Source organism: Rhinatrema bivittatum, chromosome 3 (genome assembly GCF_901001135.1).
Source record: "Rhinatrema bivittatum chromosome 3, aRhiBiv1.1, whole genome shotgun sequence".
NCBI classification, from domain to species: Eukaryota; Metazoa; Chordata; class Amphibia; order Gymnophiona; family Rhinatrematidae; genus Rhinatrema; species Rhinatrema bivittatum.
In genome coordinates this window covers 5,833,690-5,860,544 of record NC_042617.1, presented here as the reverse complement: position 1 = coordinate 5,860,544, position 26,855 = coordinate 5,833,690, and the positions used below count along the sequence as shown (strand labels likewise).

General features: G+C 49.0%; 1 protein-coding gene across 3 annotated transcripts; it reads right to left on the bottom strand.

Moving 5' to 3' along the window:
- Positions 1 to 253: 253 nt before the first annotated feature.
- On the bottom strand, positions 254 to 26,855 carry LRRC73 (leucine rich repeat containing 73). 3 transcript variants are annotated; one of them, XM_029592840.1, is made up of 7 exons: positions 26,744 to 26,855; positions 26,063 to 26,400; positions 13,554 to 13,714; positions 11,915 to 12,037; positions 11,715 to 11,815; positions 9,465 to 9,660; positions 254 to 1,536 (listed from the first exon to the last, which is right to left on the bottom strand). In XM_029592840.1, exons 2-7 carry the CDS (start codon positions 26,332 to 26,334, stop codon positions 1,466 to 1,468), a joined length of 924 nt encoding a protein of 307 aa, XP_029448700.1. In that variant the 5' UTR covers positions 26,335 to 26,400; positions 26,744 to 26,855; the 3' UTR covers positions 254 to 1,465. The 3 variants fall into 3 exon arrangements, with proteins under 3 accessions (XP_029448700.1, XP_029448703.1, XP_029448702.1); XM_029592843.1 differs by having other exon boundaries at positions 26,749 to 26,848; XM_029592842.1 differs by lacking the exon at positions 26,744 to 26,855 and adding an exon at positions 26,561 to 26,737.

The window sequence follows — 26,855 nt, the reverse complement described above, 5'->3', positions numbered from 1 at the left end:
GTCTGACCATTTTGTCCAGGTGGACGGTAGTATACTCCTATCACTATACTCTTACCCAACAGATATTTTGCATGTACTGCCTCCATTGTATGCAAATCTAGTTCCTGCATATTTCATTGTGGATATCCTGAAAACAAGTGGCTGTGGGATATCCTGGCCAAATTTGGAAAGCGCTAGTGTAGAGACTGCCACAGTTCATTGATCATCCCACAGCACATATTGACTGCAGCACTTCAAATCCCTGTTCTCCCCAGGTAATGATCAGAGACATTTTTAATTTCCAGAAACTTTATAAAATTTTCATTCACATATTCTTCCTTTAGCATCACTCAGAGAAATATAAATAGACTTTGTTAACAAATATACACATTGTTCTAAATAAATAACATCTCCATCTGTGGCATGAGAGAAGGGGGACTGTAGCATTCCCGATGAGTCTGGTGTGCTCCTCTGTGGAGGAAGGCATGCAGCAGTTCAGGAATGGCCAACTCTGGTCCTCAGCCACACATAGACCATGTTTTCAGGATAGCCCCAATGAATATGCATGAGATAGATTTGCATGCATTGCCTCCATTGTACGCAAATCTATTTCAGGCATCCTCGTTGCAGATATTCTCAAAACCTGGCCTGTTTATGGCTCTGAGAACCAGAGTTAGCTACCCCTGCAGACGTTGAATAAGCACAGTCATCGGATTAATCATGTGACAAACGCACTCTTACACGTGGATTTCTGGGGTAACAGTGATAGGGGACCCTGCCCTGCAGTCACACTGTCATAAGTACCCAGGTCACCAGGAGCAAGCTGAGCCAGGGATGGGGGTTGTCCCCTTCCACTCATAGGCTTGTAGAAACTAAAAGTCCCAGCATGCAGAGGGTTAAAACCAGGCCTGATTCAGCCTTTTCCTGGGGGCCTGGAACCAAGCAACCTCAGCTTAGAGCAGTGGTTCTCACGCCCGTCCTTGGCACACAGCCAGCAATGAATATGCATGAGACAGATTTGCATACATTAGAAGCCCAGGTTGTGGATATCCTGCAGCTCCTCCCCTCCCCCAGCTGTGGGCCACAGGAAAGGTTATTATTATTATTATTTGGGGAGTCCTAGTTTTAGGGGCTATGTTTTTTTTACAGTTTAGCAGTGGGGATGGTATTTTGCTTTTTACAAAAAGGAAGAGCCTCAGTTTGCAAAACTCTGGGTCAATAGGTCAGAAAGAATCACCAAACTGTGTGAATCCCTAATCACCAGTGTGTGAAGAGGAGGGGGCACAGAGAACCAGTGGCACCATGGCAGAGTGACTGGAAGGAGTGAGGGGATTGCTGCTCTGAAGCAGTCCTGGCTTATATAAAAGGAACGGGGGGTCTCTTTCAGGGCCTGTGTGGTCCACACGCATTTCCACGCACACAAAAATAGATCCATATACATAGGTACATAACTTTACCCACACACACACACTCTGTATTCCCAGTGTCACATCTCCGTTTCAGTAAGCAGGCTGTCACCCAGCCCAGATGTCATCAGCAGCACCTGTGGTACCTGGTCTGAGAGAGAGAGAGAGAAAACACAGGGTCAGAGGAAGATCCAGGCCCTCTCTCCCCAGCACCTGGGGGCTGCTCCCCCCTCCCACCAGGACATGGAGCTTTACAGGAAACTTGATTCTTACCTGCAGTACCACAGATCAATCCATAGAAGTGGGTTATGCACCTCCACCAGCAGATGGAGACAGAGTAAACTGATGTCACAGTATATATAGACCCCTGCAGTGACATCAGCCTGCCAGTATTCTCTTCAAATCATCTACAACACAACGTAAAGGGAACTCCTTAATACATGGTCAATGTGCGGTGGCTTTTACCTAGGACAACCCTTGATACGGTTGTCCTGTTACTCAGCCACCGTAATTTATTCAAAACTGCTGTTTTTTATTTTTTCTGTTTTTTAATTTTTATTTTAGTTTCCTGTGCTCCTTCTTGCTCTCTTCCTCTCCCCCGGTGTCTTATCCGACCCACCCGCTGTTTTTCACTTCTTCGTTAATATTTATCTATGAGCTGGAAGGCTATTAATCACTTAATGCCACTCACATGGGTCCAGATCCGCCCAGGGGAGAGGAAGAGAGCAAGAGGGAGCACAGGAAACAAAAATAAAAATTAAAAAACAGAAAAAATAAAAAACAGCAGTTTTGAATAAAATCATTGAAGAATAAATTACGGTGGCTGAGTAACAGGACAAGCACATCAAGGGTTGGCCTAGGTAAAAGCCACCGCACATTGACCATGTATTAAGGAGTTCCCTCGACGCTGGGTTGTAGATGATTTCTGGATAGAGGGAACGAGGTCTGTTGCTGAATAGAGTATTCTCTTCAAAAGCAACTTGGACAGACTAGCAAAAACTTGATTAAAAAACAGAAAACCATTTCAATACTCAGCCAACAGGCAACACTGAGCTCAGACAAGAAGGTAATAACACTAGTCTAGGGACTGGACTAACACTTATCAGTAATCCCTGTACCACGTAGGCACACAGGTGATCAATATGCAATTATTCAGCAGCCAAGGGCGGGAAGCAGGATTCATCTGACTGTCCTAAAGAAAAGGAAATTATCAGGTAAGTAGTAATGTCTCATTTCTTAGCATCCAGACAGATGAATCCAGAACCAGCGGGACGTACCCAAGCTACTCCTGTATAGGGCGGGAGGCTGCCCGCAGTCCTGTCAAAACTGCACATGCAAAGGCTGCATCCTCCAGGGCTTGCACACCCAGACAATAATACCTGGAAAAGGTCCATGTCGCAGCTCAGCAGATATCGAGGGGAAACAACAATCTAACCTCTGCCCATGACACTGCCTGAGCCCTAACCTGACTAGGTAACGGCTTCCCAGCATCCACATATGCAGCCGTCACTACCTCCTTAATCCAGTGGACTATTGTAGCTCGTGAGGCTGGCTCTCCCTGTCCAGTACCTTCATGAAGGACAAACAGGTGATACGACTTCCACAAAGGCTCAGATACCTGACAACATATCTCCTGACATCCAAGTGTTGCAACAGACGATACTCCTCTGCATCTCTCTCTCTCTCTCTGTCCAGAGAGGTCAGGGAGATGGACTGATTCACGTGAAAGTCAGTGAACACCTTCGGTAAAAAGGAAGAAACAGTACACAGCTGTACCACCCCTGGAGTCACCTGAAGAAATGGCTCCCAGCAAGACAAGGCCTGCAGTTTGGAAACCCTACGCGCAGAACAAATTGCCTCAAGGAACACTGTTTTCAAGGTCAGCAACCACAAGGACAGAGTACATAGCGGTCTAAACATACATAAGATATGCCATACTGGATCAGACCAAGGGTCCATCAAATCCAGTATCCTGTTTCCAACACTGGCCAATCTAAGTCACAAGTACCTGGCAAGTACCCAAACATTAAATAAATCTCAATATAATTGCTTATTAATTGATAGCTTATATATTTTTCCTCTAGGAACATATCTAAACCTTTTTTCAAACCAGTTACACTAAGTGCCGTAACCACATCCTCTGGCAATGAATTCCAGAGCTTAACTATGCACTGAGTGAAAGGAGGTTAGTTAGTATATCATTAATAAGAAAAACTGTATTCAGGAAATAGCACACAAAGAAGTAAGGCATAATAACTGAACTAGCTATAAACTCATTATTTGAGTTGCTTCTACTGGAACCAGTATTTCTCTCATTGATCATGTAGAGGTCTGCCAAAAAATCCAACACCAAATTAAGACTCCATAGGGGCACCGGAAACTGCAATGGAGGACGAAGATGTTTCAACTCCGTTCAGGAAACAGGCCACATCATGATGAGCCGACAAGGATCCACCATTTACCTGACCCCTGAAACAGGCAAGAGCCACTATTTGTACCTTTAAGGAATTGAGCGCCAAGCCTTTATTCAAGCCATCCTGAAAAAATTCCAAAATGAGCGGAATCTTGACCAAGAAAGGAAAAGCACCTCGATCCTCCCACCAGGCCTCAAACACTCTCCAAATCCGCACATAGGCCAAGGGAGTGGAGAACTTTCTAGCTCTTAGCAAGGTAGAAATCATTGCCGCAAGAGTATCCACATTTCAACAAGCAAGCTCATTCAAGGGCTATACCATAAGACAAAATTGAGTCTGATGTTTGTGAAGAACAGCTCCCTTCTGCAACAGGTTCCTGTGCACTGGAAGTCGAAGAAGAAGATCCACCAGAAGCCTTCACAGATCTGCATACCACAGTCTCCTGGGCCAATCTAGAGCAAGCAAGAGCACCATCCCTCTGGGCGTTCAATCCTTTGAATCAGCCTGCCTAACATAGGCCCTGGAGGAAAGGCATACAGCAACTTGTCTTCTGGCCACTCCTGCACAAGGGCATCGATCCCTAATAACTTCCTCCTGCAGCTGATCAAACATGGAACTTGCGCACTGCACAAAATCGCCAACAGGTCTAGGAACGGGAGACCCCCAGCGATCCAGAATCCGCTGAAACGCCTTGACTGACAATACCCACTCTCCTGGGTCCAGACTCTCCCTGCTGAGAAAGTCTGCTCTTACATTGTCTTTGCCTGCAATGTGCAAGGCTGAGATCATCTGGAGATGCACCTCTGCCCATTCCATAAGTTGATCTATTTCCTGTGACTCTTGTTGGCTCTTGGTACCTCCCTGTCAATTGATGTCAGCCATAGTCATTGCAGTGCCCGACATTATTTGGATCAATTGACCCTGCAGCCTGTCGCCGAACTGTAAACATGCCAGCCGGACCACCCCAGCTTCCACCCAACTGATGTTCCAGAGAGACTCTTCTACACTCCAGCGCCCTTGTGCTGTCAGTAGTTGACAGTGAGCTCCCCAACCAAGGAGACTCGCATTCGTTGTCAGTACTAGCCATTCTGGTGGGGTTAGGGAAACTCCCTTCCATAGATGATCTGCCTGCAGGATCCACTGCAGTTGGGAGGAGACCTCCATTGGCAGGTAGAGCCAAATTGAATAGGGCTGAGTCTGCAGGTTCCACTGACAGCAGGGAATGCTGAAGAGGATGCATATTTGTCCTCGCCCACAGTACTACTTCCAGGGTTGCCACCATGAAAGGCAAGTACCTGCAGGTAAGACCATAAGGTTGGGTGCAGAATGTTCAACAAGAGATGGAATTGAGCTAGCAACTTCTGAATTCAAGATTCCAGCAGGAACAACTTTTCCTGCTTCGTGTCAAACCGCACCCCAAGATATTCCAGTGACTGAGTAGGCTGAAGACTGCTCTTGGCTAGGTTCACCACCCAGCCAAGAGCTCCTGCAACAGGGAAATCAATTTTGAGTCACCAGGCAGCTCTTTTCCGGAGACTTGGCTCAAATAAGCCAGTCGTCCAATTATGGGTGTACTAGGATTCCATCCTCTCTCAACTCTGCTGCAACAACTACCATTACCTTGGAAAAGGTTTTGGAAGCGGTGGCCAGACCAAAAAGCAGCACCCGAAACTGAAAGTGGCGACCCAGAACTGCAAACCGCAGAAAGCATTAATGTTCTAGTCGGATGGGAATGTGAAGTTACACTTCAGACAGATCCAGGGAGGTCAGAAATTCCTCTGACTGCACGATTATTATAACCAAATGCAAGGATTCCATGCGAAAATATTTCACCTGCAGATGACGGTTGACACCTTTGAGTTCCAGGATGGGACAAAAGGAACCCTCCTTCTTTGGCATGGCGAAATAAATGGAATATTGCCCCGTATTTTCTTGAGATGTGGGCACTGGAACCACAGCCCTCAGACTGAGGAGTCTTGCCAATGTACTCTACACTGCCTGCTTCTTCTGCGGTGAGTAGCAGGGAGACACCATGAACACGTCTCGAGGATCACTGCAAAGCTCCATCGCATATCCTTCTCATATCACTTCCAGGACCCACTGATCTGATGTGATTTTGACCCATTTCTGATAAAAGAGAGAGAGACGTCCCCCTATCTCCTGTTCCTGGGGGTGGGTCGGCAAACCTTCATTGGGAGGCTTGGGGAGGTGCCACTAACCGAGCCTGAACCCCTTCTGGATTGTCTGGGATGAAAGTAATGAGACCTACTGAAAGGTTGAGTCCTCCGAAAGGTCACTTCTCTATAGGGTCAAATGTCTGGATCCTCAAGCACGACTTCTCATATTAAAGGAGCACTGCATCTGCTTCTTATCCTCCGGCAAACTAGGAACTGGAAATTCACCCCACTTACTGGCCAGTTCCTCCAACTCACTCCCAAATAAAAGCAAGTTGTTAAAGGGCAATATGTTGAGGTTAGCCTTGGAGGTCACATGAGCTGATCAATTTCTCAACCATAACTGATGCCTGGCCGCTACTATAGGAGCCACTCCTCTGGCTGAAGTGCGGACCAAATAACAGCCAAGAAGGTAGCAGCTGTTGGTTCCATAACTGCCCTGGAGCTTACCCCCGAGTCATCAATCACCTGGGAGAGAAGCAAACAAGAGAGAGCTCCCAAGGAATAAGAGAGGCAATCTGCAAGGTCATTATCACTGCTTCAAATGCTTAAGGACAGACTATCTTTTCATCATAAGCATCCTTCAAGGCCGCTCCTCCTTCCACGGGAACAGTGGTCCGCTTGGAGACTGCACACACAAGTACATCTACCTTAGGAAAACGTAAGCATTCTCTTACCACTGGATCCAGAGGATACAGGTCTTCCAAAACCCCTTTGAAATTAGCCTCTGGGGTGCCCATTCAAGATCAATTAATTCTTAAATGGTCTCCATCACAGGGAAAAACAAGAGGCTTTGTGCAAGGAAACCAAAATGGGATTTCTCTTTGGCTCAGACCTGGAATCTGCCCCAGGAACCTTGAGCATTTTCAAGGTCGGGGAGATCAGAGCTGGCAGTTCATCTCTATGAAAGAACCATAGCATAGTTCTATATGGTTCTAAACCTGGAGGAATTTCACATCCTCAAGAGAATCAGGATTAGTACCATTATCCGTGCCATCCAGATCTCTATCAGGAAGTCCCACTGCCACTCTAGGAGTACTCTGGCGCTTAACAGAAGGTCCAGGTAAGGTCCTACCTGCGCCTCTGCTCTTGGAGCATTGGATAGGGTTGAAGACAGTGCCTGAAGAAAAGATTGCAACCCCATCAAAAATTCTGCCCATGAAAAAGTAAAGTATCCAAACCAGGAGGCACCTGAGGGATACTCACTGAGCTACCATTCTCTGCTAAGGAATCAGTTAGGGGAGGTCCAAAATCAGGCACCCCAACAGAGTCATCTTTACCCAGACCTACATCCGGCTGGGAAGAACCAGGTTTAGTGAAATCAGAGGAAGATAATTCTCCCTGAGCCTCCAAACAGCACTGGCACAATTTAGCGGGCACTACTGGCTGAGATGCCCTGATATGACAGACAGTGCAAAGAGAAAGGCACTTAGGCTTCTTAGGTATAGGCGTCATTATGGCCGACACTGTTGTGCGGTGGCTGGAGGCCTGCATTGAACTGGTTTTATATACTTCCAACTTAGGCGCCCAAAAATTAGGCATCTAACACTTAGGCAACTCCCACCTAGGCGCCTAACTAGGTGTCCAAGACTTAAGCGTCCCAAAGATAAACTCCCCAAAAACTAAGTACACAGGGGAGCGTGCAGCCATTATGGTGCCGCATAACTTGGATGCCCAAACTATAAGGCCCGACTGTGTGGCCATAAACTGGCCACAACCTGGACACACAGCTAGATGCTACACCAAACCAATAATCGTGTAGAGGGCAGCCTGAGAAGGCGCTGAGAAGGCGCGCGAAATACCATTGCAGCCTACCACGTGGTGCGCAGAGATAAAGCCTCAGAGTGGGACCTAGCCTAAGGAGGTGCTCAACCTGCCAGGCTGCCCACGTCCTTCGACCTCCCATGGAGTGGGACGAATGTCGGAACAGCTCACCAAGCATGGAGACTGGGGGAAGGAGGAAGCCCTATGCAACAAAAGCCTCCTTCTAAGACTCTGTACATTACATTTTTTTTTTAAATGTACTGGAGCTCAGCCTTACCTGGCTGAGTACAGAGACTGTCTCTGGCTGTGGGGTGACAGGGCATGTGCGTCACTGCCACGCTCAGCTTCCTGCACCCGCTGCCTTTCAGCTGCTTAAGCAGCTAAGTCCATGCTGGCTGAAAACCAGCTACTGGACCAAGACATTCATCTGAGGGACCACGGAAATCACCTCAGGAATTCTCGACTGGGGGATGGACCATTTGTTATCACTGCAGGAGAGCGGAGTGAATTTATTTCCTTAATCCTCCTTTCTCAAAATGAAGCAATCCCCAGTAGGGAGTTGCACGTCCACCATCTACTGGGAGACGGAGAATACTGGCAGACTGATGTCATTGCAGGGGTATATATATACTGTGACATCGGTTTGTTTTGTCTCCATCTGCTGGTAGAGGTGCATAACCCACTTGTGCTGGATTCATTTGTCTGGATGCTAAGAAACTGGGATTTAATGTCTTACTGCGGTGAGATCCAGGCCGCTCCCCTGCTTCAGCACCTGGTGATTTACTGTCTTACTGCACCATGATATCCAGGCCACTCCCCCCACCAGCACCTGGGGATTTACTGTCTTACTGCACTATGAGATCAGGCTGCTCCCCTGTTCCAGCACCTGGCAATTTGTCTTACTGCGCTTTGAGATCCAGGCTGCTCCCTCCAGCACCTGGGGATTTAATGTCTTACTGCGCTATGAGATCAGGTCACTCCCCTCCAGCACCTGGGGATTACTGTCTTACTGTGCTGAGAGATCCAGGCTGCTCCCCCCCCAGAACCAGGGGATTTAATGTCTTACTGTGCTGAGATCCAGGCCACTCCCCCTGAGTACCTGGGGATTTACCTTTCTTATTGCGCTGTGGGATCCAGGCCACTCCCCCTGAGCACCTGGGGATTTACCTTTCTTGCTGCGCTGTGAGATCCAGGCCACTCCCCCTCAGCACCTGGGGATTTACCTTTCTTACTGCGCTGTGGGATCCACGCCGCTCCCCCTGAGCACCTGGGGATTTACCTTTCTTACTGCGCTGTGGGATCCACGCCGCTCCCCCTGAGCACCTGGGGATTTACCTTTCTTACTGCGCTGTGGTATCCAGGCCACTCCCCCTGAGCACCTGGGGATTTACCTTTCTTGCTGTGCTGTGAGATCCAGGCCACTCCCCCTGAGCACCTGGGGATTTACCTTTCTTACTGCGCTGTGGGATCCACGCCGCTCCCCCTGAGCACCTGGGGATTTACCTTTCTTACGGCGCTGTGGGATCCACGCCGCTCCCCCTGAGCACCTGGGGATTTACCTTTCTTACTGCGCTGTGGGATCCACGCCGCTCCCCCTGAGCACCTGGGGATTTACCTTTCTTACTGCGCTGTGGGATCCACGCCGCTCCCCTTGAGCACCTGGGGATTTACCTTTCTTGCTGTGCTGTGAGATCCAGGCCACTCCCCCTCAGCACCTGGGGATTTACCTTTCTTACTGCGCTGTGGGATCCAGGATTTCCTCCCCTTGGTTTGCCCGTCTTTCTCTTGCGTCTCACTGTTCTCCTCCTCCCCCTCGGACAGCAGGTCGCAGATCTGCTGCTGGAGTTCCCCGCTGATGTTGTTCTCTGCGAGAATGAGGTTTCTCAGGGCTGTGGGGTAATTCTCCACCATGTCCAGGAGGATCTGAGACACAACATGAAAAGCAGACAAGCCTGTCTCAGAATATAATAGAGAGGGGGTGATCAGGGACACAGGCAGTTTGTGACATTGTGGGGCGGTGTGACAGGTACGGGGGAGGTTGCAACTCCTCTGTACTTCTTCAGTTGCCTTGGCTGTGGATACTCCAGGACACCATGACCTGCTGCTACTCTGCACGCCTTCCACCAGTGGGCTAGAATGATCACATCAGTTTACCTCACCAAAAAAGAGTCCACTTACCTCAGCTTACGACCAAATCTTATGTTCTTTGCTTCCTATGGCTCTACTGTGTTTCTTTTTCCTGACATGCCCACTCTTAATTCCCCACTCCCCCCTTCTCTACATCCTCCACATCCCTAGCTAAACTCCACTGCCAGTGGGCATGTTGGACACCGCTCTCCTCATTTTTACTGAAAGCCCACTCCATCTGCCCATGCTCCACGCTATCTGTCCGGGTACCTGTCATCGGAGAAGATCCAGCCTGTCTTTCTGTTTTTTTCTCTGGGCCTGGCAGTTTCCTCCAGCTCCGATTCTGTCAGACCTGGGGCCGGGATCTGGCAACACGAGCCTTTCTTTGTTCCTACCCAAAGAATCAAGTTCATCGGGGCATAAAAAGACTCCCTGGAGGAGAAGGCATTCCTCTGTCGGAGTGGGCATTCTGCCTTTGAGCCTTGACCCTGACCATATTACAACAGGATCTAGTTCTAGCTCGAGAACATCTGGTTATCCTGGGGCACATGGTGGCAGCAGTGAACGTGGCTCCCATGACCTATCTCAACAGATGGATACTTCAGTTGGGCCTCTGCGCTCAGTGAGATGAGTTGCTTCATCCCTCTTCGCTCTCGGTGAGGGTCACAGCAGCTATGAAGAGTTCTCTTCAGGTTAGGCTAGGCCCATATGTCCCGGAGACAGGAGCTCCCCTTTGGCTTCTACCCCTCAAGAAACATTGGCAATGGATTCATCCACAAGGGATTGGGTGCACATGCAGGCTCTTTCTGAACCCAAGGAGTCTGGTTGTTAGCAGAGCATCTGTCTTAGGTCAATTTCCTGGAGCTATGAGCAATCAGGCATGCACTGAGAGTATTTCTGCTTCTCCTTCAGGGAAAGAGTATTCTGATCCAAACCGACAACCAAGTGGCAGTGTTGTACACAAACAAGCAAGGGACACAGGGTCATGAACTCTGCGCCAGGAATCCCTAAGAGTCTGGGACTGGGCTTGCAGCCACAGAGCACTCCTATAAGCAACCTTCATGGGATCTCCCACACATTGGCAGATCGCCTCAAAGTATTTCATCCCCACAAGTGATCTCCAGCTCATATAGTGGGAAGCAGGTTCTTTGATCTCTGGGGTCACCCGTCAATTGACCTTTTCACATTAGAGGACAGTAGGAAAGCAGAAAAATTCTGTTCCATTCTTCAAAGCAAGTTCATATACTCTCCGGATGCTTTTCTTCTGTATACTGGTAGCAAGAACAATGTACACACCTGATCCTCATTGCTCCAGCGTGACCCAGACAAGTGTGGTTCTCTTACCTCGTTAGATTATCAATCAGCCCTGCAATCCCTCTGGGATCTGATCTGACTTTGCTAACTCAAGAGTTGTCTTCTATGTCATCTGAACCTTCTCTCTCTCAATAACCACATGGATGTTGAGCGCTCGCTAGTCTCATCGCTGTCACTGTCCAAGGAAGTGGAGGGTACTATGATTTCCACCAGGAAGTCTTCAATTAGAAGAACTCACACTTTTAAATGGAAAAGATTTTCATCTTGGTGTCACGCAAGCTTCCTGGATCCATCTGCATGAGAACCAAAGGAGCTCCTCCAGGTCTCAGTTTGTCACCAGAGTGCGACACCATGCCATTGCACCTTAGCATGGTCAAGTGGATAAGCAGCATGACTGGATGGGAGATGGACACTGACCCTAGAGACCAATTTTAAAACAAGTCACCAGAGCACAGCGCTGTCAATATTCATGCTAGCATGGGGGTGGGAGCAGCAGCAGCCGCCGCCGTAGGGTGATCATTTCAGAGGGTTCTCACCTGTGCTGACTGGTTAGTAAGGCCAGTCCCTTCCAGGTCTAAAACCTCCAGCGTTCGACTGGAAGAGACAGCAACAGCCAACATTCCAGCAATGTGATCACCTGCGAATGGAAGAGAGATTACACCAGCATGGGACCCACGCAGAAGGTGTGCCTACCAGTGACGTCACAGTACACATGGACAGAGTGCTGGTGTGTTACCTAACGGGTTGTAGTCCAAGTTTAGAACTCGGATCTGTGAGCTGTGAGCCAGTGCGATGGCAAGCCGTGCCCAGCCCTTTGATGTGACTGCTGTATTGGCACTGAGTGTTAACTCTTTCAGCCCTTAATAGAATAGAGAGACATTCAAAAGTGAGGTGAGTATGTTATATAACAACGAACCCAGCTGTGCACCCGTAAAACACACACCAAGTCACTCATACCCAGCACACAGTCTCCCCAATCTCATACACCACCACTCAGCACCCCCTCTCCAAGCTCTCACCCCACTCAGCAACCCATCATCCCCAACCTATACACCCCACCCATCATCTCCTCTCTTCCAGCTTATACACCCTCAATGCCCTACACCCCTACCCAGCTTTTCTCTCCATGTTTGCACCCCCACCCAGCATCCTCCTCCCCACTCAATGCTGCCTCTCCCCCAGCTTATACACATCCCAACATCCACTATCCCCAAGTACACATAACTCACACCTAGCACCATTTCCCCCAGCGCACACACAACACTCAACACCCTCTCTACCAGTTCATACACCCACACCCTGTACCCTCTCTTCCCCAACTTTTATATCCTACACCCTCTCCCCAGCTCATAACCCCACATCCAGCTCCCTCTCCCCCAGCTCATACAGACCCCAACACACACTATCCCCAAGTACACATAACTCAAATCCAGCACCCCAGTGCACACACAACACTCAACACCCTACCAGCTTATACACCCACACCCTGTACGTTCAACTTTTACATCCTACACCCTGCACCCTCTGTCCTCCAACTCTTACATCCTACACCCTCTCCCCAGCTCATACGCACCCCAACACCCACCATCCCCAAGTACACATAACTCACACCCAGCACCATCTTCCCCATCGCACACACCAACACTCAACATCCCCTCTACCAGCTTATACACCCACACCCTGTACCCTCTCTTCCCCAACTCTTATATCCTATACCCTACACTGTATCTCCCCCAGCTCTTACACCCACACCCTCTACGCTGTTAAACTCTTACATCCTACACCCTCTCTCCCCAGCTCAAAACCCCACATCCAGCTCCATCTCCCACAATAATACCCTTACACTCTGCACCCTTTCTTCTCCACCTCATATCCCTACACCCTCTTTCCAACTCATATATTCTTATGTTCTTATTAAACTCTGGAATTTGTTACCAGAGGATGTGGTTAGTGCAGTTAGTGTAGCTGGGTTTAAAAAAGGATTGGATAAGTTCTTGGAGGAGACGTCCATTACCTGCTATTAATTACATTGAGAGCCACTGCTATTTCTAGCAACAGTAGCATGGGATAGACTTAGTGTTTGGGTACTTGCCAGGTTCTTATGGCCTAGATTGGCCACTGTTGGAAACAGGATGCTGGGCTTGATGGACCCTTGGTCTGACCCAGCATGGCATGTTCTTACACCCTGCACCCTTTCCTCCTCAGCTCAAACCCTTCACCCTGTACCCTCTCCTCCCCAACTCATACATCCTCTACCCTACACTGTCTCTCCCCCAGCTCATACCTCTAAACCTGGATCCTCTCCTCCCCAGCACATATCCCTACACCCTCTCCTCCCCAGCTCATATACTCACCCAGAGCAGCCTTTCACTTACCTGATTTGGCTCCATCAGGTGGGAGTAGCCCACAGATGAGGTTAATCCCTTCATCTCCCAGCATGCAGTCTCCAAGGTCAAGTGAAACCAAGGAAGGGTGTGTGGAGAGGGCAGGGTTCAGGAGGGCCAGGCCAGCGTCCGTTAGGGGACTTCCATGGAGGCTGGGAGACAAGATATAGGAAAATTGGTTCTTACCTGATAATTTTCATTCCTGTAGTACCACAGATCGGTCCAGACTCTTGGGTTTTGCATCCCTGCTAGCAGATGGAGACATAGAAAGTTTTACTGACACTGCCACTTAACCAAGTGGGCCATCTGCCATCCCTCCATATTAACCTGAGCCCAAGTCAAGATGACAAACACCGAAAAAATGTAACAGCCAACTCCCCCAACAAACAGAAGGATGGGTGATGTTGTAACCAACTGGAAACTCTGTCCCAGAATTTAAGGAAAACAAACAGCATAGAGAACTATTAACAACTCTGCATTACATACAAACTATCAGAATGAGTGGCCGACTCTCCCATTCCCCAATGGGTGGGTCTCTGGTCTGATTTGTGGTACTAGAGGAAAGAAAATTACCAGGTAAGAACCAATTTTCCTTTCCTGTTTTATACCCAGATCAGTCCAGACTCCTGGAATGTACCTAAGCTCCCCTACCCTGGGTGGGACCTGGAGAGTCCCTATCGCAGAACACTCTCACCAAAACCCATGGGAGTCGGAGCCCAGACATCCAAGTGATATTGTCTGGTGAAAGTGAGCAGCGACTTCCAAGTAGCCGCCCTACAAATCTCCTGCTGAGCCTCGGCCCAAGAGGTCACCTGAGAATGTGTCGAGTGAGCCTTCAAACCCTCAAGCACTGGCCGACCCTTAGATATATTTGTCGAACCAATCGCCTCTTTGAGCCAACGCGTAATTGTAGGTTTGGAAGCTTGACAAGCCTCCTTTGGGCCACTCCACAAAACAAAAAGATGATCTGATCTACGAAATTCATTAATGACTTACATATACTTTAATAATACACACTTCACTAAGAGTCTAAGTTCTCTTGCATGCAGTGCAGAGGAATCCACATCTGGAAAGGCAGGAAGTTCCACAGTCTGATTAACATGGAACCCTCAAACCACCTTTGGCAAAAGAAAGGGCACCTTGCGTAGAGATACCCGAGCTTCTGAATTCTGCAGAAACGGATCTCCGCATGACAAAGCCTGGAGCTCTGAAATCCTCCTGGCCGAAAAAATAGCCACCAGGAAGACCAACTTAAGAGTCAAGTCCTTTAAGGTTGTTCCCCCTCAGTGGTTCAAATGGAGCCTCACACAAGCTTCTAAGCACCAGATTAAGATTCCAAGACAGACAAGCCTTCCTCACTGGAGGACACAAATTCTTTGCTCCCTGAAGAAACGTATGACATCCGGATGAGTAGACAAAGAATAACCCTGCACCTTACCTTGGAAACAGCTCAAAGCTGCTAGCTGTACCCTCGGAGAGTTAAAGGCCAGAACCTTGACCAACCCTCCTGAAGAAAAGTCAAAATATGTGATACAGTAGCTTGAAGAAAATCCCTTGAGGCCATGGCAGAACAAGAACATCGATGCCCTATGCCCCATGTTCTCTTTGTCACCTGTAAAAACAAAATGCCTTGGCGTTTTGCCTGGTCGCCATGAGGTCCATCTGAGAAGAGTCCCATCTGTTGCAAAATGAGCCATATTGCCATCTCTAACAGTTCCCAATCTCCGGGGTCTAAAGTCCTCAGACTAAGAAAATCCACCTGAACATTGTCCACCCTGGCAATGTGAGACGCTGCTATTCTCTCCAAGTGCTGCTCTGCCCAGAGAATCAACTCCTGGGCCTCCTGAGTCACCACCCGAGTCTTGGGTTCTCCCTGTCGGCTGATGTAAGCCATCGCCGTTGCATTTTCTGATAGGACTCTCACCTGACGACTGCACAATCGCGGCAGAAAACCACGCAAAGCGTACTGCACCACTCTCGTCTCCAATCGATTGATAGACCAAGAAGCCTCTTTCCTCGACCACTGGCCCTGCGCCAACTGATCCTGACACACTGCTCCCCAGCCTGAAAGGCTAGCATTGGTGGTTAGAATCACTCAATCTGGAATTTCCAACTCCACCCCCCCCCCCCCCCCCCGTTCCATTTTGGCCAGAAGAAGCCACCACAAAAGACTGTCCCTGCCTTCCACCTTGAGCAGAAGGGGACGATGAATATCCTCTGTCAACGGATTCCACCAGGAGAGAAGAGCCCTCTGCAGAGGCCGCATATGAGCGAATGCCCAAGGCACCAAGGCCAACATCGAAGCCATAGAACCCAGGACTTGCAAATTGTCCTATGCTCTGGGCACAGACAGCTCCAACAGGTGATGAACCTGCCCCTGCAAATTTAACATCCCCTCCTCCATGAGGAATACTCTCCCCTTCTGTGTGTTGAAATGAGCCCTTTGATACTCACTACTCGGCCTAAAGACTGCAACCGCTGCAACACTTTCTGCAATGACAGCCGACTTTGCACAGATGAGCCAGCTGTCCAGGTATGGTTGCACCAGCACTCCCTCCCATCTCAAAGCCGTTGCCAACCTGAACGGAAGGTCTCGAAGCTAAAAATGCTCCCCTAGGATCATAAGAACATAAGAAAATGCCATACTGGGTCAGACCAAGGGTCCATCAAGCCCAGCATCCTGTTTCCAACAGAGGCCAATCCAGGCCATAAGAACCTGGCAATTACCCAAAAACTAAGAAGATCCCATGCTACTGATGCAATTAATAGCAGTGGCGATTTCCTAAGTAAACTTGATTAATAGCAGGTAATGGACTTCTCCTCCAAGAACTTAACCAATCCTTTTTTAAACCCAGCTATACTAACTGCACTAACCACATCCTCTGGCAACAAATTCCAGAGTTTAATTGTGCATTGAGTAAAAACCTCAGAAAATGCTGATGCTCCTGCCGGATGGCTACATGCAGAGAGGCCAAAAACTCTTCTCTGCGCACTGCTGCAATGACTGATCTGAGAGCCTCTATGTGAAAACACGGTATTTTGAGGGCCACATTCACCTTCTTCAAGACCAGAACTGGGCGAAACGACCCCTCTTTCTTCGGCATCATGAAATAGATGAAGTACCTCCCTGAACGCTGTTCCTATCCCGTAACCAGTGCTATAACTCCCAGTTGCTTTAAGTGGTCCTCCGTCCCCTCAACTGGTACCTGCTTGGCGAGAGGAGTGCAAGGGGACACGATGTAAGCGTCTCAAATGGGACGAACAAATTCTACCACACAGCTGTCTTTTACCATACTTAAGACGCACTGGTCCATGGTAATTTTGGCCCACACACCAGACACCCTCTGACAGCTAGAATCGAAGAGTGGATTAGCTCCACGTCATTGCAAGGACTTCACTCCCCCCTACCTGTGTCAGAGTTGTCCCGGGACATTCTTGAAAGGACTGACCCCAGGTCTGAGTTTTGACTGCGGTCTGTTTCTGAGGACTCCCAGAACCTCTAGCTTGGCGAAACCTTCTGTCTCAAAACCTAGCCCGAACAGGAAAAAAATCTAGGGCCGAAACCTAACAAATCCTTTTGAGGTTAAGTTCCAGCTTGTGATCCTGTAATCCCTCAAGGCTGCAGAGTCTTTTGGTGACTGCTGACACCGAGGCATCGACTTTAGGGAGCGCTGCAAAGTCTCCTCCGGGAATGGATAAAGCTTCGCCATAGCTCTGCCAACCTTCAAGCCAGACTATGGCATGTCCCACTCCCAAACTACCAACTTCTTCACTGATTTGTAGAAAGGAAAAGCCTTCGCTGGACCATGCAAACCATCCAACACGGGATCAGCTCCTTCCAAGTCAGACTCCTCTTGGGACATCTTGATTCCCAGCTCTTGAATTACCTGCTGAATCAAAGGCCAGAGTTCCTCTCTTCAGATCATCTCCCTCAGCTACGGGAACTTCCGCTGAGTCCCCATCCATGGCCTCTGGAAACGTGCCCAGTACCGGGGATTCCCCTGACGCCGCATCAGGATCCTCAGCGTCATCAGTGCCACCTGGCGAAAGAAGGCCAGGACTTGGATCTCCCCACTGCCCAGGACTCAACTGCGGATCAAGCCCCCAGAACCAGAGTGAATTCCTGTAGCTTTCCTGACTAAATATGCCTTATTTATTTTATTTAACAGTTTTTTATACCGACCTTCATAGTAAATTGCCGTATCGGATCGGTTTACAGTTTAACAAAGGGAAAAACTAGAGTAACAATTCACGTAAACGAAAGATAACAATAAGTAGGAATAAGTCAAAGTTACAATCAACAGGGGGAGAGAACTTGGAAGCTTGCAACAAGCTGGAAAGAAGAAAGGCCGGTAAAAGTATTGTTACCATAGAGTGTACAAGTTAAAAAACTTAAGAACGGTGCTTTAACCTGAAAGTCTCAGAGTCCATTTTTTCTTTGAGAAACGGAGTGCCAGACCGGGTAGGAATGAAGGCCAACTAGTAATTGTCTGGTGGTTCAGGGAAGGCTTGGTGAAAGAGCCAGGTTTTAAGTCTTTTTCTGAAAGTTAAAAGGCAAGGCTCCAGTCTGAGATTTGATGGGATGCTATTCCAGATAGATGGGCCTGCTATCGAAAAGGCTCTGTCTTTGGTCGTAGCAAGGCGTGTGGCTTTAGTGGGGGGAACATTTAGAGTGCCTTTGTAAATATCTCTAGTTGGTCTGTTAGAGGAGTGGAGTTTGAATGGTATTTCCAGGTCAAGATGAAGTTGATGATGGATGGTTTTGTGGATTAAGGTGATTGATTTGTATAGAATTCTGAAATTTACTGGGAACCAGTGTAGGTTCCTGAGTATGGGTGAGATGTGTTCGCAGCGGCTGGTACTGGTCAACAATCTTGCTGCCGCATTTTGTATCATCTGCAGAGGTTTGGTAGTGGATTTGGGGAGTCCTAGTAGAAGGGCGCTGTAGTAGTCTATTTTGGCGAACAGTAGCGCTTGGAGGACTGTCCTGAAGTCATGGAAGAATAAGAGTGGTTTAAGTCGTTTTAGGACCTGTAATCTGTAGAAGCAATCTTTAGTTGTTGTGTTGACCATTTTCCTTAGGTTTAGTCGATTGTCTAAAATCACCCCAAGATCTCTAACCTGCTTACATGTGATGTGAGAGTTGAGTGGTGATGGTTGGGAGATATTGTTATCATTTGAGGAGATGAGGAGAAGCTCTGTCTTAGAGGCGTTGAGGACCAACTTTAAGCTGTTGAGTAGATTGGTGATGGATAGTAGGCAGTTATTCCAATGGGTGAGCGCTTTTGAGATTGATTCTGTTATGGGGATTAGAATCTGTACGTCGTCTGCGTACAGATAATGAATTAGGTTGAGATCTGTTAACAGTTGGCTGAGGGGGAGGAGGTATATGTTGAAGAGGGTTGGGGATAAAGAAGATCCTTGTGGTACGCCAAGATTAGATTTTGTTAGGGGTGACTCTTTATTGTTGATTTTGACTTTGTAAGTCCTATTGCTGAGGAAGGACTTGAACCAGTTGTAAGCAGATCCGGAGATGCCGATATCTGCTAGGCGATCCAACAGGATGGTGTGATTGACGGTGTCGAAAGCCGCCGATATGTCTAATAGGACTAGTAAGAAGGAGTGTCCTTTGTCTAACCCCATAATAATATGGTCTGTTAGTGAAATGAGGAGGGTTTCAGTGTTGCGTGATTTACGGAAACCATATTGCGAAGGGTGTAAGATCTTGTGGTCTTCCAGATAGTCAGAAAGCTGTGTGTTTACCAGTTTCTCCGTTAGTTTAGCGACGAATGGGAGGTTAGAGATGGGTCTGAAATTTGCTGGTACATTTGGGTCTAAATTGTGTTTCTTGAGGAGGGGCTTGAGTGAAGCGGTTTTTAGGATGTCTGGGTAGCTTCCTTGGGTTAGGAGGCTGTTTATGATGCTGGTCAGAGGTCCTGAGATCAAGTTTGGGATGAGAAGCAGGAGTCTCGATGGAATATTATCAGCCGGATGGCTAGATGGTTTCTGTCTTTTTAGAAGGGATTCTATCTCTTTGGTGGAGATTGATTTGAAATAGTCAAATTTGGGTCTATTTAGAGAATTGGAATTCTCGCCTGACTTGAGGGGAGTTGTATTTGTAGGAAGGAGGGCGAGGGTATTTAACATCTTCTGTTGGAAGAAAGAAGCGAGGGTATTTAAGATCTTCTGTTGGAAGAAAGAAGCGAGTTTCCATTGCAAACCTGCCCCTGATCTCCAAACTGATGGAAAAAGCCGTAAATAAACAACTGTCCGAATATCTCGAGGAGCATAACATTCTTTCCCCGGCACAATATGGTTTTCGAAAATCACAAAGTACAGAGTCACTTTTGCTCTCTCTCACTGATAATTTACTTTTGAACCTGGAGAAAAAACAGTCATTCTTACTGGTCCTTTTAGACCTATCCTCAGCGTTCGACACGGTAAATCACCCACAACTCCTAGATCAACTATCAAACATAGGAATAAAAGGCACAGCTCTCAGTTGGTTCAAATCGTTCCTATCTAACAGGTTTTACAAGGTCAGAATTAATAACAAGGAATCTGCCCCCATCCTATCAGATCAAGGCGTACCTCAAGGTTCATCCCTCTCTCCCACCCTATTCAACGTCTACCTCCTCCCCCTCTGCCATCTGCTATCACAACTCAAACTTACTCATTACCTCTATGCAGACGACATCCAGATCCTCATCCCCATTACAGAATCTATTCAAAAAACCTTCGCCTACTGGGAGAATTGTCTTCAACCAATTAAACAACTACTTTCCAGTCTGAACCTGATTCTAAACTCTAGCAAAACAGAGTTGCTACTGATCTCACACAACCCGAACACCCACACACCCAGCCTGACACAAACCACATCTTTTAACATGGAGCTCTCTGCCGACGTCAGGAATCTAGGAGCATGGCTTGACAACCAACTTAACCTAAAAAAATTCATAAACACAACCACCAGGGATTGCTTCTTTAAACTACAAGTCCTAAAGAAACTAAAGCCACTCCTTCACTTCAATGACTTTCGTCTCGTTCTTCAATCCATTATTTTTTCGAAACTTGACTACTGCAACTCAATCTTACTGGGCCTTCCCGCCATCAGCATCAAACCCCTACAGATAGTACAAAATGCCGCAGCCAGAATCCTAACTAACACTAATAAAAGAGACCATATTACCCCTATCTTGAGCAACCTCCACTGGCTACCCATCAAACAGAGAATCCTATATAAAACATTAACCATCATTCATAAAGCAATTCATAACGACGCACCTATATCTCTACAAACCCAACTTCGTCCACACTCATCTGCCAGACCCATCAGAAGCGCCTACAAAGGCACATTAGTCGCAGCTCCGGCCAAATCAACACTAAGAAAAAGAGCACTCTCCACTGCGGGACCACACCAATGGAATGCGCTCCCACCAGACCTTCGACTCGAACCCAATCTACCAGCGTTTAAAAAAAGGTTAAAAACCTGGCTTTTCAGGCAAGCGTTCCAATTCCCAGAGTGTAACTAGGCACCTCCTCCTGACTCTCAAATCCAACCACTGCAGGGTGTCACTAACACATTGACACTTAATTTCATACCCGCACTTACTTATTCTCATGTCTATTTAACAGTCGTTATTCACCTTTATATAGCCGCTTTTTGCAGACCATATTCGATACTAAAATTCCTTGTAAAAAGATGAACTCACACATACTATTCATTACACGGTTAAGGTTTTGTTAATTGTTAAATTTGTTAAATATAATTATTATTACTTTCAATGTTCATTGTAATAAGGTTAAATAGTTGTAATAAGGTTCAATGGCTGATTGTTATTGTTCAATGTTCCATGTAATAAAAAAAACCCCGGTCTAACCTCCCAGACCAGGGCAACCTTTTCGTTACTTGTAAACCGGATTGATTTGTATTGTATACAGGAATTCCGGTATATAAAAATTAAAAATAAATAAAATAAAATATAGCTTTGGAGAGAGCTTGTTCATCTGGAATAGGTGGTGAGGTCGATTTAGTGATTTGTGATACGTAAGCAAATAGGGCCTGGGCATCATACTGAAAATGGTGTATTTTGTTTGCATAGTATTCCTTTTTTTTCTGTAGAATGGCGGTCCTGTAGTGATTTAAGAATCCCTTGTATGTTGAGAGGGTTGTTTTGTTAGGGGTTTTGCGCCATCTATTTTCTTTCTGGCGTAAGTCCTGTTTCATCTGTTTCAGTTCCGAGCAGAACCAAGGTTGGTTTCCCTTTTTTGTTGGGTTGAGTGATTTGGAGATTATTGGGCACCATTTGTTTGCGACTGTTTCTGTAATCTTTTGCCAGGAGGATAGGGCTGAGTCAGGATTAGCTAGGTCTAGGTTAGAGAGTTCTTTGGATAGCTGATCGCTGAGTATGTCAGATGGACATGCTTTCCTGAATTGAATGGTAGAGGTGTGTGGAGAGGTGTGTGTCTGTTTGTGTGTGGAAAAGGAAGATTCTATCAAGAAATGATCTGACCAAGGGATTGGGGTACAGGAAGGTTCTATTGTGCAGGTGAAATTAGAATTGATGAAAATTTGATCCAGGGTGTGACCAGCTTTATGCGTGGGGCTGTTGATGGTCTGAGTGAATCCCATCGCGCCGAGGGTGGTGAGGAGAGCTTCACAGTTGGTAGAGCGAGGTATTGCATTTGTGTGGAGGTTGAAATCCCCCATAATCATTGTTGGGAGGTCTGAATTAATATGTTTCACGATGGATTCTACGAGGGGTGATGGGTCCGTTTCTAGAACTCCCGGGGGAGCGTAGACTAACAGAATTTGTAGGTGTTTAGATTTGACTAGACCCAATTCTAATTTGGATTCTGTCTTGATTGTATGTGCGGTCAATCTGAGTTCTTTCTTAGTGGCTAGAAGTCCGCCTCCTCTTTTTTTGAGTCTATGGAAGGTGAAGATGTCGTATGTCTGAATTGGTAGTTGGTTGGTTAAGGCAATGTCCGAGTTTTTTAACCAGGTTTCTGTGATGGCACAGATGTCTGGGTTGCTGTCCAAGAGGTAATCATTGAGGATGTGTGTCTTCTTAGTTAAGGATTGCGCATTGATGAGGGTTACTAAGAGTAGCGTGAGGCCTAGAAGTTGGTTCAATGGTGATGTCATGATAGGGATGATTCTTTTTTGTATGATGTTGGTGAAGTTAGTTAAGGGGGTTCTCCTTTGGTTGTGGATGATTGGGATGTTATATGTGAGCATGGTGAGAGTGGTTCTGGTGGAGGTTTGTTTTGAGATGCGCTTGATTGGGTCTGGGTTTGGAGGCCCAATGGTGTGAGTCTGTAGGAATTCAAGAGATGTCTGAGGATGGGTGAAAGAAGGTGTCGGTCTGTATGAGTAGATGTTTGGATGAATTGCTGAAAGGTGTTTGTAAGTTTGTTGGTTCAGCTGGAAGAGTGCTCTGTCCTCTGTAAGCTTGAGTGGTTTGTCTGACCGGTTGCTGGGATGATTCTGGTCAGGACGGTCACAACAATTAAATCGTGGACTATTATATTTCCGGGCTCCGAGACTAGGTTGATAGTTAGAATGCTAGTATGCTAGTTGGGTGGCATCGGTTCCTTTGCTCTGTTTCTGGCCTCCTATTGGAGGAACGGGTCCCACATATAGGGAGTGCACAAAGGGAGTGCACTAAGGAGCGCACAAAGGAGCAGGCTCCTTTGTCGTGCTCCTTAGGCGCGCGGCGCCTGGGTGTCTCTCAATTTAAATTAGGAGGCTAATCAGGGCTGTCCCCTGATTGGCTGAACGTGGTCGGCGTGCCCCTCTGAGGCGGAGGAAGGTGAGACGGATGTCGTCAGCGTCTCGGTTCAACGGAGGCCGGCAGGGGCTGCCTCGTGGTCGGGGTCGGAGGCGGCCGTGGGTAAGTGAAAAAATCGGGCCTTACCCCGGCGGGTCTCCGGCGCCGATCGCGCAGGCCCTGCTTCACTGCTCTGCCGTGCTGCGTCCGGAGGAAGAGGGCTCAGTCCGGGAGATCATCAAATTTAAAGGCCAATCAGGGCTGACCCCTGATTGACTGAACGTGGTCGGCGTGCCCCTCGGAGGCGGAGGAAGGTGAGACGGATGTAGTCAGCGTCTCGGTTCAACGGAGGCCGGCAGGGGCTGCCTCGTGGTCGGGGTCGGCCATGGGTAAGTGAAAAAAATCGGGCCTTGTGCAGCAGGAGAACAAAATCTGCTGAAAAAGGCTGGGATTCATCAGAATCCCTATCTGTCACCCAGATTCAGAGGAAAATCCTCCATCTCTGAATCACCCTGGTCCACCGCAGAGCTGGCAACCGCAGGAGATAGCCTTGGAGAACCTCCCTGCTTCCCCCAGTGCCCCTGACAGCCCTGCCCCGCAACACAAAATGGCCGCCATTCCCGCGCTGAAAATAAATCTGTGTCCAATGCGGCCCTGAGCAGCCGCGGTGCAACGGCAGACTTGGGAGTGTGAAGGAGGAACTCCCGAAGTGCCTTCCCCTCCTGCCATGCACCCGGAGCACAAACCCTCGTGGTTAAGCCTTGCGCCCAATCCCCAACACGCACGCGCCATGACCTGCAATGCGTGGCCCGGAGCTGCGTGCTGAAAATCCAACATAGGCCGCTCCCGGAATTCGCCTTCGTCAGGTGCAACGCTCACCGACCGCCACAGAACTCAAACGCTAAAGCAAGCAAACCGAAAAAGTCAGACCTTTTCTTTTTTTTTTAATCAAACTTTACCGTAAGAGCCAGTGCCAGCAATTAGCAAAGAAGAAATAATTCCCTGCTCCTCCACTTTGCTGCTCAGAGCTGTCAGCCGGTCTCCTTGCTTCTTTGTGAGGGAGTGAGGGACCCACACCACAGGTGTCCACCCCACAGAACCTCCGGACAAGTTAAGAAGGGTCACCAACCCCCCTGCTCGCCCGCCTCAAACCAGAGGGGGTGGCCCCGCCAGGAACTCACAATCCCCTGGGAGGATGAAGAACTCTTACAATCTTTTTTTTTCTCTCTCTCTCCAGGCTGCAGGTTTTACAGCATCTACCATCTGCTGGAGACAGAGAAATACTGAGGGACTGCAGGTGGCACCTCTACCATCTGCGGGAGACAGAGAAATACTGAGGGACTGCAGGTGGCACCTCTACCATCTGCGGGAGACAGAGAAATACTGAGGGACTGCAGGTGGCACCTCAGAGTTCTGTACAGTGTCAGTGAGATGCTCTCTGTCTCCATCTGCTGGCAGGGAGGCAAAATCCAAGCGTCTGGTCTGATCTGTGGTATGTAGCGGAAATAGCACTGAGATCCTCGGCATGTGTTTAGCTCTAAAGAGGAAAGAGACCTTCCTCCAGCTCCTTATCACATCTTGTGCAGTCAAATGGAAAATTCAGTTACCACAGAAAAGTGAAAATATGGGAAGAGGAAAAGGCCTCCCATGGTACAGTCACCATCAGGACCCCCCCCCCCCCCCCCCCCCCCCCCCCCAAAAATCCCTGCCTCATGACAGCCACGGATCTATAGCAGAGGAAGCAGCAGGACAACTGAGCCACACAAGAGGGTGAAGTCATCCCGTGGTGCCGAGACAGAAAAGCTCTCTCGGAGCTCAGAAAAGCTGAGAGCAGGTGCAGAGCTTCCCTCGATGCCACGGGCCGCGAAAATCTCCTCACTCTAACTCGCACACCGAACTTCAACGATCGGGTTCTGGAAGCGGAAGCGACTCCGGCAAAGGCGGTTTCTGCTTTGCAGGCAAAGTTCCCCTCTGCCTTGTTTGGCGTCGGAAGATGCATCCTGGTGCTGGCGAAAGAGCGATTCAGCAGAGGGCATCGGCCTCCACGCCCGTGCGGCTTTGCCCTTGTTGGGTGTCGATGGCTGCAGTTGTTGCACAGCTCAGGGCCAGGGGGTGCAACTTCCCTTCCTCTTTGCTGGAGGGGAGTGGCGCCTGTGTTCTCACTGAGCTGAATTTTGCTGTTCAAGACTGAGCACCGACTTTTTTTTTATTTTGGCCAAGGTCCCTCAGATAAAGCCGATCCCTGAGGCAGAAGCCGGAGGAGACTCCTGAAATTCTCAAGAGGTCTGGCCCTGGGGGGAGCAAGCGAGAACAGTGTGGCCCATCATCCGCCGGCCCTGGAAACTTGAGGTGTCGCTCACGTCGCTCTGCTGACGACATCCTCCAGTCCCCCAACATGTGGAAGACGAGACAGGCAAGGCCAAACTCAAATGTGAACATGACAATGTTTAACCAGCTGCTCTACTTATTTTATTTATACTGGTGGTAGGAAAAAAGAAGAGGAAATAAAAACTAATCAGGTTAAAGAATAAAAATGTGCTGAGGGGTGGGGAGCCAGTGAAAAGGCGTGCAGTGGTGCTGGAGGGTGGCTGCAGCGTCGGGGCAGCTGGGCATGAAGTCACCCCCTCGGTGTGGCTGAGCTTCTCCCTGCAGGACCCCCCCCCCCCCCCCGGGTCCATGTTGGTTTATTTCCCTGGGCTGCTCCCCCCCATGCGCTGGAGGACTCACAACAAGGACTGGAGGGCCCTGTTGCTGCCCAGGGCCTCGGCCAGCTGCTTGACCCGGCTGATGCTGGCCAGGACGCCCAGGTTGAGGTTGAGCTGCACGAGGGAGCGCGACTGCGCCAGGCCCCGGCAGAGGCGGCTGAAGTCGCGCTCGGAGAGGTGGCAGCCGCGCAGGGACAGCAGCCGCACCGAGTCCTCCCGCAGGCTCTCGCAGATGTCCTTCACCTCGGCGCCCGACAGCGTCTCCCCGGAGATCTGGATGGAGCCGGGCAGCATGATGCCCCCCGGCCCGGGGCGGGGGTATTAGGACGGGGCAGTCTTCAGGAGACCACGGGGCAAATCCTGCGAAGGCAAAGGAGGAGAGTGAAGCAGAGCCGCAGCCAAAGCCCCAGCAGAGTAAGAGGCGGGGAGAAGCCGCTCCCTCGCTGGGGAGAGCAACCTCCCAGCCCGCGCGCGGTCTCCGGGGCTCCCACCCCAGCACAAAGGCAACGCCATCCCTTACCAGTTTAATCCCTGAGCGCTGGCCCAGGCTCAGTTACTGGTGGGGACTGGGCAGCGTGCGGGGGAGATGCTCTTCACTCCGGCAGCCTCCTCGGTCCCGCGCGCGCAGGGCATGCGAGAAGCCCCGTCCTGCCGGGAGCCCCCGACCCCCTTCCTTTATTCTCCCTCAGGCGCCGCTACCTGCCTTACATGCTGCTTGCATTGCCTCTCGCCGCCGCGCGCACAGCCTCGCAAAGCTCGCGCCCTGTTTCCATGGCCACGGCCCAGCCGCACTGTGCACCTGCTCCTCCCCCGCC